Genomic DNA, 18,331 nt, shown 5'->3' with positions numbered 1-18,331 from the left:
GGAGGTGGAGAGGGGGCGGGGTTCCCGAGTTCTGGAAAATAGTCATGTTTTATACCACGGTGTCATTGTTTTGTGCTGTAGTGAGGCACCCTTTTAACCGGGGGTGGGGGGGGGGGGTGGGGGGGAGGACTTGCACACTTTACCCCTCGGATCCGCCACTAATCATGTGTCTCACTGTCATAATACTACCAACGGTCCTCCATACAACATTACAATGTGTCTGGTTATCGCAGTGTACAGTATACGATCTCGTCTTAAATGAAACCAGGAAGTACCTGCCACCATCAATATCCGATTCGGGGAATAAACCAGCCACAGTTACTTTCTTTATAGCTCCTCCAGGAACCAGGGATCGTGCTGGCTCTAGCGAGGGGAAATATATTTTGATCATCATTATTCTCGAATGCTCGAAGTATCAATTCAAGTATGAGACCGCAAATCTTTGATTTTAAATAGTTCTGGGAAAGTCCTTGAGGGATTTTGTTATTTTGGTTTTCCATGAATCACTAAGTTTCGAAATTCAAATCTATTTGTGTCTCATTGATATTATTGTTAAAATAAACAAAATAATACAACAGTACAGTCAATTTAAGTCAATTCTGGACCCCTCAGTGGAACAGCGCCACCATGTTGGCTGATGCTGGTTATAGGGCCATCTAGTCGTTTATCTCATATAGTATGTGTACATATTGTGTTTCGATTATTGAACTTCTCTTATACGGAAATAAATTAAAATCGAATCAAATAAAGAAGGAGGCGTAAACCCGAAAAGCAAATGCTTGTGTTGGAAACGGTAAAGTAGAGCCTGAGCTTAATTTCACATCAATTGTTTCCTTTCATCTCATAGTTGGTATGATTTAAAGCTCTGCTAGAACTATAAAGTAAATTCAGTAATCATAACGTATTGAAATCTTTGATGTGGTCTCTCTTGGGCTCTGTGTCAGACGTTTGGGGCAAAATAGCTTCGATATTCCCTGTTACATATTATACCAATAGCTACTACTCGTCTAAGTTTGAACATTTGATAGATTGATGGTGACCATTATAGAAACCTTTTCTGAAATTTCAGTCATTTCCCCGTAAATGCTAAAATATGAATAATGCCTATTCTGTAATCAGTGCCCCACCCCCTATTAATTACCCCATCGTTCCATCACTGGTAGCACAGATCAAAACAGTATTTGGGCGTAATAGCACTGACACAAAGTGCCAAAAGGTGTCGTTGATAAAAAAAAAAAAGGCACTGGATTAATGCTCAATATAATTAGGCATCAGCAATAATATTACATAGATAATGACAAATTCACTTTTAGTTTGTCAAAGCCAATAGTCAACCAATAGACCTAGTCTTCAGATCCAACTCTACACTTGGTCACAACATGGCGTATATATTCTTTTAGTTTTGGGCTTGCCCAACAAAGCATTGTTGACCATAGTGTGCCCAACTCGAACTAAGTTGGCCAAACTCTCCTCATCAATGGCTCTGCTAGTCGTTATTGTATATAGCGCCCCCTGATGTGACAAAAGGTGATTTTTTTTGTTGTTGGGAATATTGGGAAATAACTAAGCAGATTTGAAAAGCCGTGAAACCAAAAATTAGTCTCGAGTTAGAGACATACAATATTTCAACATTTAAAATGTACCCTTCATTGGAAAAAACAACAACTATACAGTACAGCATAGATCAATTTACTACAGACTGATAAAAATCTCTTTCATATACAAATTTGGCATACATAATTATCATCGCCCAAAATAAGATATTAACTTATCGAAATTAGGAATTTTCTTTGTAATACCGAATAAAAATATATGTACACTAAACGAAAAACAATTTAAACTTTAATATATGAAAGAATAGAAACGTGTTTGTGTGTGCGCGCGTGTATGTGTGTGTAGGTGAGTGAGAGTGAGTGAGAGGGAGAGAGATAGAGGGAGAGAGATAGAGGGAGAAAGATAGATAGATAGAGAGAGAGAGAGGGGGGGGGAGTGAGTGGGATGTATTGAAAAAAGAGGATTAGAGAGGAAAAGTAACAGATGAAGACGGAAAACAGATGAAAAGTGGGGGATGGAGGGATAGATACAGAGAGGAAAGTGAGAGAGAGAGAGAGAGAAAGAAAGAGAGAAAGAGAGAGAGAGGGGGAGAGAGAGAGAGAGAAAGAGAGAGAGAGGGAGAGAGAGAGAGATAGTGGAGGATGTATGATTTCAGGGCCCCCGTCTTCTAAAGAGTTGCGATTGATCCAAATTAATCATAAGTTCTCCGATCAATAGCAAATTTGCAGTCTCCTATCTCTCATGTACAAAGTTGTGATTGACATCAATTTTTTTAAGACGGGGACCAGAAGTATACACATATAATAATTATATTGCATTATAGTTTGATATAACCCAATAGATAAGCTACAAATCACAGTTTGGAAGAAAACAAATTGTTAACATCAGTCAATGCCAAACGAGATAGCACGTTAATTTTTGTTATCCATCAATAAAAAAAGATAATGACACGCTACAATAGTCATAATCAAACCCAATATTTCAGGCAACGGCCAATGTTATCGCTATGTATCAGAGGCTTGAAATGGGCTGGTAGCTTTTAGGAGAGCTTCCAACTCTTTGTTCCGTTTCTCCAATGCTTGGATGTAGGCAGCTTTAGATTCGTTCTCTCGCTTGAGAATCCAATTCGTCTTGTGGGCTTCCATGTCCCTGTCTTTCCCCTTATCGGTATCCCCCGCCAAAATGTCCTGTATAGTGGGATAGTGATAATGATAAAAAGGCAGTATGGTAATAATAATAAAAATATTGTTTTTACTTCATAACGTTGTCGTTAATTTCTTCATTTGGGTTGGTATAATCATAGCAATATTCTAACAATGAAATTCAGCGGAATAAACTTTCCGAGAACTTACGATTTTCTCCGAAACGACCCTCTCAACCGGCACGATCTCCTCCATCGCGATCCCGGAAAGTCCCGAGTAGGTTGACGAAGTCCTCTTCTTGGCCGGGACGTATCTACCAGTCTTACTGGTCCGTTTGGTCTCGTCATCTTGGAGTGAATCTGTCTGAGGCAAATCTTCTCGCGTTTCGACATGAGGATTGGAACTCCTGCTAATAAATTTAGAAGGCGTGGAATGATTTCCCGTTTTTTCTTCTTTTTTTCTCGCTAAGGAATTAAAATAGGCCAACAATTTTAAAAAATTGAGACAAAATAACATTTAGTATGTATAGTAAGATATAGGGGGAATTAGCGATTCAAACGAGAGAATGTGCATATATTGGGTGCGGGGAAACCTGAATCCGGTAACTGGGGTTAGAGACATCGCCTCTGAGGACACCAAGAATATTTACGTTCAAGACGAAATAAGTTCCATCCATATCTGATTTTTCATATATTTTCCTTAAGGTGGCCCCCTCCTCTTTATCGACACTCCAGCCTAGTAAATAAAAATAATGCTTTCCAATCAAATTCACGAAAGTCTGTCAAGAAAATGAATACAAATTATTCGAAACTTGTGTCACATATTCGACATTCATACCTGATTTCAGAATGACTATCGGCTCGGTTGCGGTTTTTCTCGTCATCCGTTCCAGTGACGTCACAATCGGGCTCCTCCGAGTGCAGTCTCTCAAGTTTTTGCCTTGCTTTATCCTCCATCATGCTCTAAAATCGGACACAAATATTATTTCGAGCGCCATAAAAATAATAATATTTGGTTAATGCAGATATAATATTATTTTGTTTGTTGATTCTGTGTAAGTGTGTATTTTTGTGTGTCAGAACGTCCTCGTGTGTGTGCAAGAGCGCGTGTGTGGGGGGGGGGGGGGAGGGTAGTGAGCACTATTTTTTCCTCGAAAATTTAAAAATTGCTCCCCCCCCCCCTCACCTTGAGCACCAGTTCCTGTATCCGCATATCGACAATACCACATACACATAACACTAACATGATATTGAAATTAGGGCAGAAGACGAGTAAGAATTGTGAATGATTTTATGCATTTATATCAAATTTAAACCAAAAAAAATACATATTTTGTTATTCATTAAACATTTTTGGGTAGGTCGCAAAGGGCAATACAACATTTTTGTTTCGCCTTAGGAGGGCCTACTCACCTTTACAGACGGATAGTCTTTAAGCACACCCAGAACGTCATCTTTAGAGAGGGAGAAAAGCTCAGAGAACCCAACAGAATATACATTAGCCGTTCTCCTGTCAACGGAAATAGGGAAATGACAGTATGTTATGATGTAAAATAGCAGGCATAACAATCATGTGTGTATTCCTATATAATTAAACAGAAATTGAATATGAAATAGTAAACAAATATTTCTGTCGCCGAGGAATCCATATTTACACTAGTGACTAGTGGCTTGAAATATTGCTTTATATATTTGTTTTATATTTTTCAAACCAACCTTCATAACCAAATAAAAAAATAACAATAATGTATACTGTCACTGAAGTAGTGTAGAGTTCAATGAGAGCAGCGCAGACGGCCCTACTGCGGCCGGGCCGAGACCGATATCACATTGATCGGTAACATCATTTTAAAGATAAAATTAAAAGAAGTACAATGATGTTAGACTATCAGCAGCGTGGGCTCAAAATGATGAATTTTAGGTTGTTTGTAAAAGCACAAAGAATAATGTGGATAAAAAGGCTTGTAACAGGAACTCATGATATCAAATGGAAACAATACTTTAAATATTTAATGACACCGATAGGAGGTAATTTAATATTTTATTGCAATTATTGGAGAGATACAGTGAAACTTATGTTACCTTCCTTTTATCAGAATCTTCTGAAAGCATGGATAGATATGAAAGAATATGTTAAAACAGAAGAGAGATACAAAGGGAATGAAATATTGTATAATAATAATTTTATTAAACTAGAAGGTCAAACCTTATTTGAGGAAACTTTGTTTTTAAAAAATATATATCGACTTTATCACATTTGTGAAGAAAATGGAGAATTGAAACCTGAAGCTCATTTTATAATGTTAGGTTTGAGCAGAGTGGAAATTGATAAAGTAAACAAAATTTATAAAGTAGCCCCTTATGAATGGAAAAAAAATGTTCAACCTTTAAGAAAGTCAATTCACTATTAGTTTAGAATTTATTTTTTCAAAGAAAGTGTTTACATTTGAAGATTTAACTGCAAAAATGGTATATAAGAGTCAAATTAAAAAGAATGTAGAAACAAACTCGGCAGGCGGCAATTTAATGACACTTTACAATATTCCAAGAAAAGAAGTAGAAAAGATATATGTTCAGCCAAGGATGTGTACCTTAAGTAGTAAACTGCGAGAATTTCGGTTCAAACTATTGCATAATATTTTATATACAAATCATCATTTACATAGATTCAGGTTACATGAAAATGGTTTGTGCTCATTTTGCAAAAATTTTGAAGAAACTTATCAACATGTATTCTTTGAATGTAATACAATAAAGGAAGTCTGGGGGAAATGTGGAGATAGACTTAATTTACCAATTCTGAAGAAATTATCCTGGAAAGAAATTCATATAGGAATAGATGACACTACTTTTAAAACAGAGCAATTATTGAACCACATTTTGATTTTGATTAAATATATGATTTTCCACAGTAGAGAGAAGGGAAACCCTCCAAAAGCAAAAGAAATAGAATATAGATTGTTGGAAAATAGAAATGAAGAGAAAAAACTTTCAATGGAAAGAGACACACTTTCAATTCATTTAAGGAAATGGGAAGCTTTGGAAAGTTTAGAATAAACGTTTTCAGTTTTTTTTTCTCAATATACAACTTCCTGACCCTCCTCTCTTCTCTCTTTTTTTCTTTTTTTTTTTCTTCCCCCCCCCCCTTTTCTTTTGTTTGTTTGTTCTTTCTATGTTGGTGTGTGTTTTGTATACTGTTGTACTTGTTATGTGTTTAAATTTTGTGTGGGCCGGGGGATAGTAGGTGTTTTGTAGCTTTTTTCTCTTTTATATATATATATATATATATATAATTTTTGTTTTTGTCTCTAAAGGAAAATGAAGAGGTGTAACTTTTGTATGTAAAAGATCATTGGCAAATTTATAAAGACCTATGTTAAATTATTTTGTTATTTTGTATACAATGTTATAAATGTACAATTTTTCTTTGAGAGACATGAATAAAAACCTATGAAAAAAAATAAAAATAGCAATGTTATGTTTGGTCACATGATGCTATGTTGACCAATCACTGAACAGGATCTTATTCATCAAAAAACATAATTAAATTCATTTCTTACTGAACAAGATCAAGGCATCCAATTATAAATCTACTTGAAATGAAAAATAATGCAAATCAGATGTAGATTTAAAAAATATTGTTGAGGTGATGACAAGAAATCGTCCCTCACAGTTAAACTGTATGGTCTCCCTAAGAATAAGATTCGCAAGCTCCAAACCCTACAAAATGCAGCAGCTAGAATTATCTCAAGAGCCCCACGCAGACACGATACTTCACACCTTCTTCATGATCTTCACTGGCTCCCAATCGAAAAGAGAATAATCTTCAAATTCTGCTTATCATTTTCAAAGCCCAGAACGACATGAGTCCTGCCTACATCTCAGATATGATTTCCCCTTATGTTCCTGCACGCACACTCAGATCTTCAGCCCAGCACCTCCTGCAAGTTCCTCGTCACTCTACCCATTTCTACGGCAACAGGGCTTTTGAAGTGGCTGCCCCAACCCTCTGGAATTCGCTCCCTCTGCATGTCCGTCAAGCTCCCACACGACAGACTTTCAAAACCCTTCTTAAAACTTACCTGTTTCGTTTGTAATTTTTGACATTACATTTCATCTATGTATTATAATTGAATATGATATTCTAATTGATTTGTCATAAGTATTTACTATCTGTATTAACTTTGCTCGCAATGAATTATCTTAGCTACATGTCTTTAGTTTAGGGTCTTTATATTTCGTTCTTAATTTGTAACTATTTAAATATACTTGTACTTGCTTGTTTTTTACTTTGCAAAGCGCATAGAGAAACTTCGGTTTATTATGCGCTAAATAAATCTATCTTTATTATTATTATTATTAAACATCAACAGAAACGGGACAGATATTAACAATGATTGCTTTAAACAACTACTGGCTCATGAGTTTAAAAGCCAAGATAAATAGTATTGAAAGCATTTACTTTTCGTTGCTTACCCTGATGGTCAAATTGGGGAGCTGCATTTAATATAGGATTTCTCGGTCACTTTCGTAAGCTTTTCATTCGTTTTGATACAAAGGTCATTCAAATTCGCGACATAAAGCTGCCGGCGTGTAAATTTCACTTTTTTCATTTGATTTACTTATTCGGTCAATGGATTTAGCACTTGTTTCATTCAATTTAACAACCGCTTACAAATGCGCAGTTTGCATTCATTTTCGTCAACAATGGCAAATTGGACGTCCGTACCATTCAATTTCACTTTGGGTCATTCTAAATAACAAAGTTTTCATTCATATTCGCCTATCTTTACAAACCTATGGTATACATGGTATATGCACATGTTTCTCATCTAGATTAAACAAATGAGTTATATAACATGCCTAGGTGTCTTGCCCGTCAACATGTAGAGGATTAAACAACAGTTACTGTAGATATAAGATTGGACATCATCTTACTGATGTTCTCATCACTGACTTTATCGTACTCGGTCGTCTTTTGGAAGTGATATTACGAAGACGAACATGATAATGTCATGCATGATGTAATTATGATCATTAAAATATATATAACCAAAACAAGATATCAGATTGTATACGTGTATTTTTTAGTTTATGTCCACATGACATGAGTTATTGAGATGTGCGCACAGTGAGAAAACAATGTATCAAACTCATTAATGATTGTGTAGCGTGATCGTGATTGTAATTGAGATGGTGATTACGATTGTGACTGAGATGGTAAATGTGACTGTGATCACGATCGTGATTGTGATTCAGTGTGATGGTGATTCAGATTTTGATGTGATTATGATTGTGATTGAACTTATACTCATTGATTGTTCTTAACATGTTCAATACAGACTAAATATAATTTACACAAATATAAATGGCTTCAAAGAGATTACGAACATCGAATAAATTATCAAAAACAAAACAAAACAAAACATTTAAAATAAATCAATGTATAGAGTATTGATACCCTCTCCCCCACCATTACGGTACGCCACTCCAATAAATACAACCGTAGTTTGTAAACACACACTTTGCATGCACTTATATCATTGCATATTCATAAAAAGACACTCTTGCTTAGTTCCATGCTAATTCTATATTGATGTGGCTAGGTTTTATCTACTTAACACATGATCGTTCAGTTCCTAAATAGTGATGATTTAGTGGGTATACATATACATGTACACCCATAGTGAGGACAAATAACATGTTTGTTGCTTACCAAATCATACAATTTGAGATGGATTTAGCATGGAACTAAGCTTGCGGGGTTCTATTTTACTGGGTAAGATTTACATGTTTAATTTGTCTGCAAAACGTGTGAAACTGTATGCAAAGAAACGAATTTGAATTCACGGAAGACGCTATTACGTAACCGCGAATCGTCTCGCTTTAAATTGAATGAAAATTTTACGAAAAAGAAACACGTTTTAATTCGAATGAAAATGAAACGTTTTTGAACGATCGTTTTAGGAAATGAAATGCTAAAAAACGAATTTGAACGAAAAATAACAGCTGCGGTGACAAAATCGGCGAAATTGAATGAACATAAAATGAATTTGTGTGGCCAACTTACGAAAGTGACCGAGAAATCCTATAGTATCTCAAAATAATTCTTGCCTCGAATCTATTTTTAAAATAAACAGTATATAAAGCAATGCCAACGGCTCAAATAAAAATACTGGTATTAAAAGCCCTAATTTCATGTTTACCAGAGCCATCTATATACAGAGTTTGGTCAACTTGTTTCCCTGGGTCACAAAATGGTGTATACTGTGTCCAACTCGAACCGAGTTGGCCAAACTCTGTGTGTAGATGACTCTGTTTACCTGTTACTACTGCCTTCAACGTTGAGTATGCCGATCTCTCCAAAATAGTCACCTGACTTCAGAGTGCTGACCACCTTACCAGAGTCACTGCATACGATGATACAACAAAAGGTGAATGCTAGATAAACAGTGGCATGTCCATAATAGGATGGATAAGTGTAACATAGCCCCTCTCCAAAGAAAGACGAGATAAAAACAAATCAGGAAAAAAGGTGCAGTGGGTTTGAAATATTCTACGGGGCTCATTTTTGGCAAACCAGTTGCATTCCGCCCCTCCCTTCCCCATCCAGGAATATATGACCCCTTCCCCTCCTCTTATGCAAATGAAATGGTATCGTACATCATGTCATACTCATTCTATTGCATAATATACGATAGTTGAATGTAAATTAATCTAGCATTTTAGTAACAACATTATTGACAAGGAAGTGAACCTTCCAGGTAATTCTATTAATACTGTACTATGAGTCATAAATTATTTTCCGAAGAGGATGAGACTCTTCCTGATCAAAACCTTATCTTTCAAAACATTTTACATTACATTTTCGAGCAGAGTTATTAGCAACTGCACGTCACTTTCGTGCGCCGATTTATGTGTATCCTAATTTTCTTATAAACCATTTCCCAAATTAATCTCCTAATCGCTATCTATCGTCAAATTGGCAATAGTTGTTGCCAATTTAGCAATAGATAATGCCATCGAATACTCACTCGGTGACTTTGAAAGATCCATGGGATACTATGAACATCTCCTTGGCAACAGCATTCTTCTTACAAACCAGGTCGTCAGGGGTGAAGATACAAAGATGCATCTTCAGGACCAGATCGTGAAGGAACTCGGGAGGACAGAACTTCAAAATCGAAACCTAATGAAGTATATGATGAAAACAAAATATGGTTAAGCATCAATTTCTATGAGTAAGAAACAAACCTGTACTTGAGAAAAGCACAAGAAAGTTATGACCGTATGATCTTTAAAGCCTCTTTGCACTAGTTTAGCCAGGAGGGATTAGACCTCCTTGCGTGGTCACTGACAGGTGGTTATCTCATCAAATCAGCTCTCAATTAACATAAGAAAAGGAGACCATGGGGGACCAACGGGTACCGCTTAGGCATTGTTTGCTATATAGAGGGCGCAAGTAGCTACAAGTATAGTGCATTTATAGTGAGTCAGACCATTTTTGTTCCTTTTGTAGACTAGAAGTAGAGACATACCAACATTTATTTTTAGATCGTCTTAAAGTTAAAAGATTATGGCAGGAGGTAATTCAAAAGTTACATTTAATCGAAATTGACATTGATGATTGGAAACCCATATTTATGGGAATATCCGGCAATACTGCTAGAATATTTGTAATAAATTGTATCATATTTTTAGTAAAGTATATCATTTTTATTTCTAGAAAAGAAGGAACATTGCCATCTGTACAGTAAACAGTACATATGCTTAAAAATTACAGAGACGAGGAATACAAAATAGCCTTCAAAAAGGGGAAACTGGGGATGCACTTACAGAAATGGGAACAAATCGATGCATTTTTACTTTAATGGATGTGGGTATTATTATTATTAGTAGTATTATTAATTCTCTCTCGTGTACAGGTGGACAAACCGGAACAGGTTGCATGCAGCGTGTGTGTCGGCGTGAAGGGGGTGTGAGATGGGTGGGCTAGGGGGGGGGGGAGGGGGTGAAGAGTTTGTGTGGTGTGAGTTGAGGGAACAGGTTGCATGCAGTGTGTGTTTTTGTTTGTATGGTTGTGTGTGTGAAAGGGGGTGTGGTGTGGGTGGGCTAGAGGGGGGGGGGGGGGGTGTGAGAGTGTTGAGATAGGATAGTAATATGTAACTTTAAACCTTCCTCTACTGTTATTTTGATTATACACTGTTACATGCAAGACTTTTTTTTTCTCCTTTTTTTTTCTCTATGTTCATTGATTGATGTAACTTATGAAATGTCTTGTATCAAATATCTTGTTTTATATTGCTTATCTTGATAATTTCTTGTTATGTGAATTTCTTGTTATGTGAAATTATGAGGAAGGAAATAAAATATCATTTAAAACAAAAAAATCTACACTTAAAACCTTCCTCTACTGTTATTTTGATTATACACTGTTACATGCAAGAATTTTTTTTCTTTTTTTTTCTATGTTCATTGATTGATGTAACTCATGAAGTGTCTTGTATCAAAGATCTTGTTTTATATTGCTTAATTTGATAATTTCTTGTTATGTGAATTTCTTGTTATGTGAAATTATGAGGAAGGAAATAAAATATCATTTAAAACAAAATTCCCGTTTTAAGTAATGGTTAATTTTAGAAAACATGCAGGATTCAATGAAAAAGAAGACGAAGAGTGAGCAGGCAATAAATTATGGTCACTAACTACTGATAGGGATTATTGCTATGCATTTGGTCACTTAAGCAGGTTTCACTGAACATAAAAGCAGACAAGGAAGCCTGCACGTATAGAAAGAAAGTCTACTGAAAAAAATGACGTTACTGTATTCAACCGGTTTAAAAATAGAATATGTAATTTGTTGCTTTGAGACCCGGAACCGGAAATCAAATGGGATAAAAAGAACGGGGAAATGGGGTGTTTTTTGTTGATTGACCTCTGTAGACAGGTTTGGATATATTTTTTGACTGACGTACCTTCTTTAATGTTTTAAGATTGACATGAAGAGCGAGTTCCGTACGGTGTGTGTCAGGAAGCAGTCCCAATGAATTGATGTCACACTGTCCACGCGTAGCCCCACTTCAGACAAAAATTGGAATAATAACATGTGAGTTGCGAAGGCGAGAAATGGAAATGGAGGGGGTGGATTCCTCCTCTTTTATTTATTTATTATTTATTTTTAAATTTCATTTCCCATTAATGGCGCATGAATAAGGATGCTTCATGTACGGCATTCATGCAACTGCTTTACCAAGTAGTTATATATCACAACTTGAAAATCATGCGGACCTATAATATTATAACCATAATGAAAGTCATAAATTATAATAAAGTATGTGTGGCGCTTAATAGTATTGTTTCTAAGTGCTTATAAACCAGCTCATTATAACGGACGTAGAATAAACGATCTACACTCTACTGGGGAGCTTTTCAGTCAGTCGCATTGTACAGGCGCACACATAATTATTCGAACTCATAACACCTTTGCATCCTCCAGGGCAACCATTTATATAAATGGGTGGGAAGAAGTATATGTAGATAAATGCCCTGCTCATAAAGACATATGTACAGTGCAGTAATCGAACCCATGACACTCGCATTTCCAGTTCAGTGATTAAACCAGATGACTTCGGAACCTCTGTACTGTTATTTTGACGTTAATGATGATGATGATGATAATGATAATAATAATGATAATAATAATATTCATAATAATAAAAATAATAATAGTAATAATAATACTGATAATAATAGAATAATAATAATAGTACTACTACTACTACTACTACTACTACTAATAATAATAATAATAATGATAATAATATCAATAATAATAACAAAACAAACATTAATAATAATAATAACAACAACTACAATAATAATAATAATAACAATAACAATAATAGTAATGATAACAATATGCCTTGTTAACCCAAGGTAGCCTCATCAGTATCAAAACCGTTCTTTCTAAGGGACCTAAATACATGTTATTACCCCGGATTGACTATTTCCTTACTACCTATCTTTCCTGAATAGACTTACCGTGCCCAGGTGTAATCATACCACCTAAGTATCCGTAATTGGACATCTCTCGGAACGTTGTTTCTTCTCATGTACCGCTTAGCATTATCCTGATAAGGTTCAATTAGAATTATGATAGTTAGGCTATGTAACAATTATTTTCGATTCAAGACCTGCCTAGTCACCATCGAAAACATATATTGACGTCTTGCAAGAGAGATGTCCCTTTACAGGAGACTGTTTGAATGGTCATTTGTTTTTCTTTCGTGGGAGGGGGCGGGGGGGGGGGTTCCACCAATAAAATGAAGAGGAGTGTATATTGAAAGAATGCATTGCCACACCTAACACAAATAGTTATTGCAAAAACACAGAATAACTTGAAGACATGAAGAATATACATCATAGAAAATAATTAAAGGGCAGCAAAGGCTACAAGATAATGAGAATAATCATGAATAGTAAAGGGATAAGAACAAAGAATCTACTAAATAAACAAATGAATATAAAATGGAATCTATGATTTCTGCTTGGCGTTCATATCACGGAAGTAAAGTGATAGGTACATATAATACTTTTATGAAACAAACAAAAAGATAAAACAATTTTATGCTTACTACTTGGCGTTCAAAGTCCATCCGCGTCGCGTTACGGTTCCCTATGATATCCCCGACTTGCCCTATTTATCGACATTCAATTGAAAGGGGGGTAAGGAACAAACAAAAAATGTGCCTTTTCTACATGTATATTAGAAAGGAAATCTTTCTGAAAAGACATGAGGAACTTATTAAAAACGATTTGTTAAGTTTTGCATTTAAACTTTGTTCAGAGATACTGTATAGGCCTATTCTATTTTACGCTAGAAGTATATTCTGGTATAGCACGAGGGCAACCAGTCATCTTCGTCAAAGTTGATATTACCAGACATTCCAACTATTATCTCCAATATAAGTCTAAGTTTAAACTCACCGCCCCCTCCAGAACTGATTATCGAAAAATGAGTATCATATTCATTCAATCAGCAAGCTATACATTATTTGATCACGAATAATTTCATCAGTTATTTTGTGAACGATTAATTACGCTTTCATCGTCGATCTTTATTTTTCGACGTAGTCAGTAATAGAAAAAATATTGAACTTTGCGTCTCATGTATGCTATCGAAATTCCAAGAAAACTTTTGGTCGAGGTGGCTTCTTGGTAGCTAGATTTTGAAAGGGAAGACTGTTGCTTCTGTACAGTAATATATAACCATTAATCCCTAGACATCCGAATAAACAAGAAAATATAGGCTGAAATCTTACCAACAACTGTGGCAAAGATGAAAATGCCCATCAGATATCCAATGATTTGAACGACATATCTTGATGAAAAGAACGGTAGCGACAATCAATGTGATTCAGTATATTGAATATCACGAGAAAAACCTTTTGTAAATTGACAATTTACAAAAAATGTGTTATCAGCCATTTCATACAGACGCAAGCAAAAGTTCATACACAAAAACCCTAACTCTAGCGACAACGTTGTCAAATTATATTCATTGAGAAGAAAAAAAATAGAATATTGTAAATCTCAATCTTTGAAATTCAGGTATTGTAAAATACTCATATTAGGCAAATTCCAGAACAACATGGCAAAGGAATGATTGAAAAGGCTATTTGCTCAAGATTCATGCAGGGGCTCCATGGAGGGTCTTTCAAATATGATTATAGTAAAATGTACTCACTCATCTTAAAGCCCCACTGTACTAGCTACCTGCTCCCTCTATATAGAAAACAATGCCTAATCGGTGACCATTGGTCCCCCATGATCCTCATTTTTTTAATGTTTTTTGAGAGCTGAGTTAATGAGATAGCCATCTGTTAGTGACCACCCTGGGTGGTCTAATCCCCCTTGCCAAACTAGTACAGACTGCATTTAAAGTCGAAGGAATGGCATGTACATAGGAATAGTTGGCTTTCGGCATAATATATAGTACAGAACGCAATGGGCTCAGAGAGGTTGCCAACGTACGTTATGCCTACCTTCCCCTCTATACCTCCATTTTCTGAGAGGAATCCCCCCCCCCCCCCCTGTTTGGTATGTATTTTGAATACATAATAGTGAAAGTCCGGATGGGTCTATAAACTTGGATTTTGTACTCACTCGATCTCGGTGTGGGGAGTAGGAAGATCACCAATCGTGGTCAATGTCAATGTCGACCAGTAAAAGGAAACAAGATATTTGAGAGCTAAAGTGGTGTTTGTCTCGGCATGGTCCAAAAACAAATCTGGAGCGAATCTATGACCAATAGCTTCGCATAGGACATAGTAAGCCGCCGCGGTCCAATGGAGACCCAGGAGCAAAATGTGGGTTAAGTAGAGAACTCGGAAGAGATTTGGGAGATGGGTCCTAGTCTCGACTTTAATGTACCAGGAGTAGAACCTATAGACCCGAAGGAACCTTGGACATCTCACGATCGGGTGCAGGCGGCTGGTATTAAGGAGGTAGAAGAGATCGGTGGGGAGGAGGGAGAGGAGATCGACTCTGCACTGCCATGATCTTAGGTAATGTCTTAAGAGTTTCTTGCCGTCAAGGACAAGGAGACCCTCCTCCAAGTAGGCCGTGCGGGCCTGGACCACAATGTCCAAAATGTAGATGAAGTCACAGAAGTAGTCAATAACGAACCAGCCCACATGGCTTTTCTCTTGGAGCTCTGGCCAGGCCTCGCGAGCGATCACCACCCAGAGGTTATACACCACGGCGATGCTGACCACTGCCAACCAGTAGAGGAGGAAGTCGCCGTCAGGAACGACGACCGCCATCACTTCGTCCTCTTCCTCCTCCTCCTCTTCCTTGTCTTCTTCAATGACTACGGATGCGTCATGCTTCTTCAAGTGGTGATTTAATTTCAACTTCTTCCGCCTTGTGGTGAATCTCTGCAGAAAGGAGTCCACCATTGTTGTCTGTCCATCATCGCTTTGTTTTCGATTCATCTTCTTCTTTATCCTCGCAGCGGCAATCGGCGACAACACACACCGAGATTGACTCAACGGTGGTTCCATTGACATGGTGACGACCGTTCCTATCACGAAAAACAACTATGCTGATAAGTGGTAAAAGGAAAAACATGGGCGCCCTGTAGGCTTATGAACTCCAACAAGTTCTGTTAGACGTTTTTTTGCATGAGTAGTCTGTATGTTTTCTCCCTAAGGATATGAATGTTTTCAGTAAACGAATCGCTTCCTGCACAACCAACAATTAAATGTTCCTGATGATTGTAAATGACCACCAGCAGTTGCATAGGCCTAACCATTAAACCAATCACACTGTATCAATGTAGACAGCATTCAAGTCTAATCCCCTGCACTTGGAGATGTAGGCCTAAAAAAATTATTCTTTCTCTCTGCTACAGACTTGTTTGGTTGGTTGGTTACCGCAAAATCCATATACGACGAACTCACGATGAACGAGCAATTAAATACAGAAGAAGAGCCACCAAAGCATACAAATCACAATGAACGAGTAACGTACAGAAGAAGAGCCCGCAACGTATATGAGTGATACGAGTACATTAACAAAAATTAATGTTGCAATTAGACGAGTAAAATATGCACGCTAGACTCTTATCTCATAAAATCGCTGTGTCCATTGCGATATGATTCTGTAATACAACACTGCCTGCTACTACAGTAGGCCTAATATTATGACGATTTATCGACTAGCCAAAGACTACCATTGCTTCTAATAGTTTTTGCGGGTTTAACGCACTTGCAAAATACATTTTTAAACTTGAAGGTCATATTTCATGAATGAGGTTATTTTCGCTTCATACGCCATTTACAGGAAACCATTCAGCGGAACAAACACTATTATGAAAATCCCCTGAAATCCATTAAAAATGACAATAGTTTCAGTTTCGCATAGGGAAACGTGTGCATAACAATAGCATTGCCTCATTCTCTACCGTATTTAATATTTCATGCCTCTGTGTTTTATTTTTATGCTAGATTGAACATATTTGGTAACAGCTTCAAAATGAAAGTAATATAACATATCATGATCACATCTTCTTTGACGAGGAAGTAAAAATTGGACAAGATCTGCGCATCCAATTTCAATGTCATTAAAGGGAAAGTCCACCCCCAAAATAAGTTTGTTTCGATAGAGGCAGAATAATAAGAAAATCAGGTGAATGAAAGTTTGAGCAAATTCTGAATGAAAATAGAAAGTTATGAATTATTGAAGTTGTGATCAATCAAATACAAATTGGCAACTCTGTGACTTATTATACGAGCTCTCCTTCATTTGCTTTGTGCATAATATTCCATAAAATCATGTTTTCTTCGTTATTGATGACGGAATATATATTTGTTCCTTGCAGGGGGAGTATAGAAACATATTTGCAATTATTATATTTAGGGTGCATGTATGGTTGAAATTTTTCTTGAGGGAAAATGAAAATTTTAGATTTTTTTAGTACTGAGCAAATGGAAGTTGAGCTCGCATGATCCGTCATAGAGTTGCCAATTTGTGTTTGATTGATCACAACTTCAAAAATCCTAACTTCCTTATTTTCAATCGGAATTTGCTCAAACTTTCACTGACTTGTTTCTCTCATTTTTCTACTCCTATTAAAACTAACTTAATTTCAGGGTGGACTTTCCCTTTAATAGTTCACCATTACATGTAGAAGTCATTGTGTGTACGTGTTTTCACATAGGTCGTCGATCATGGGTGCATGGGGAGAGGGGGGGGGGGGCAAATGCACGCCAATAATAATGTCCTTCACTGTGTATTCTCTATAATAAGTCTACTGTACATCTGACCAGTGATCTTGCCGTCGCCCGCCTCCCCCATCAGGTATAGTTCATGTCCCTGATGTCCCCCATCAGGGACATGAACTATACCTGCCTTTATTTTCACCAAGGGTGGCAATTTCAGGTGCACGGGGGGGGGGGGGGTGCAACCCAGTTAGTATGTCCTACACTGTATGTCCTCCATATAGTTTACCGTATATCTTGACAATGGGCTTACCGCACCACCCATTTTCTGAACCAGCCCTCCTGTTCTGCCTCAGAAAGGGTTTGTATATCTTTGAGAGGGTCCTAACCAATCCAGAGGGCGTATGATCATGATGCCAAGCAAACGTGGAATGTTAAGAGACATAATTATAGCCACTATACCGAGCTCCCGGTGGAAGAGGAGGGGGGGGGGGCTAACAGTAGTAGATATCGATCCAACTCAAGATGCCATAACCACCATTAACATCATTATCTTCGTCATCGTTTTCATCAGCGTCATCATCACTATCACCGCCATCGTCTTTCTCATCTACACATTCTTTCTCCAGAGGGCGGAGCACCAAGTAGCTCAGGGGTTTAGGAATTAAATTACGATCAGATGAGCACCAGGGGCCCGCCTTAGGGGCCTTGGTGGGGTCCAGGGGCAGAGCCCCCCGAAGCTCAGGGGTTTTAGGAATTTAATTACCGTCGGATTAGCATCAAGGGGCCCGTCTACGGGCCTTGATGGGGGTCAAGGGGAGTAGAGCCCCGGAAACTCAGATGTTTTAGGCATGTTATTACGGCCAGGTGAGCATTCAGGGGCCTGCTTTAAGGCCTTTGGTGGGGTCCAGGG

At 37.2% G+C, this 18,331-nt stretch overlaps 1 protein-coding gene across 2 annotated transcripts; it reads right to left on the bottom strand.

The window, feature by feature from the left end:
* Nucleotides 1–1,956: 1,956 nt before the first annotated feature.
* Nucleotides 1,957–16,153, bottom strand: LOC576815 (cyclic nucleotide-gated cation channel alpha-3). Of its 2 annotated transcripts, none has more exons than XM_030991953.1 (11): nt 14,861–16,153; nt 14,017–14,075; nt 13,330–13,391; nt 12,737–12,825; nt 11,671–11,773; nt 9,730–9,884; nt 9,019–9,105; nt 4,109–4,205; nt 3,534–3,658; nt 2,907–3,105; nt 1,957–2,741 (listed from the first exon to the last, which is right to left on the bottom strand). In XM_030991953.1, exons 1-11 carry the CDS (start codon nt 15,763–15,765, stop codon nt 2,559–2,561), a joined length of 2,064 nt encoding a protein of 687 aa, XP_030847813.1. In that variant the 5' UTR covers nt 15,766–16,153; the 3' UTR covers nt 1,957–2,558. The 2 variants fall into 2 exon arrangements, with proteins under 2 accessions (XP_030847813.1, XP_030847814.1); XM_030991954.1 differs by having other exon boundaries at nt 2,907–3,102.
* Between the last annotated feature and the right edge of the window lie 2,178 nt (nt 16,154–18,331).

This window comes from Strongylocentrotus purpuratus, unplaced genomic scaffold, assembly GCF_000002235.5.
Source record: "Strongylocentrotus purpuratus isolate Spur 01 unplaced genomic scaffold, Spur_5.0 spur5_scaffold_2, whole genome shotgun sequence".
NCBI classification, from domain to species: Eukaryota; Metazoa; Echinodermata; class Echinoidea; order Camarodonta; family Strongylocentrotidae; genus Strongylocentrotus; species Strongylocentrotus purpuratus.
The sequence above is the reverse complement of the archived record's forward strand: the minus strand, read 5'-3'. Positions and strand labels throughout refer to the sequence as shown.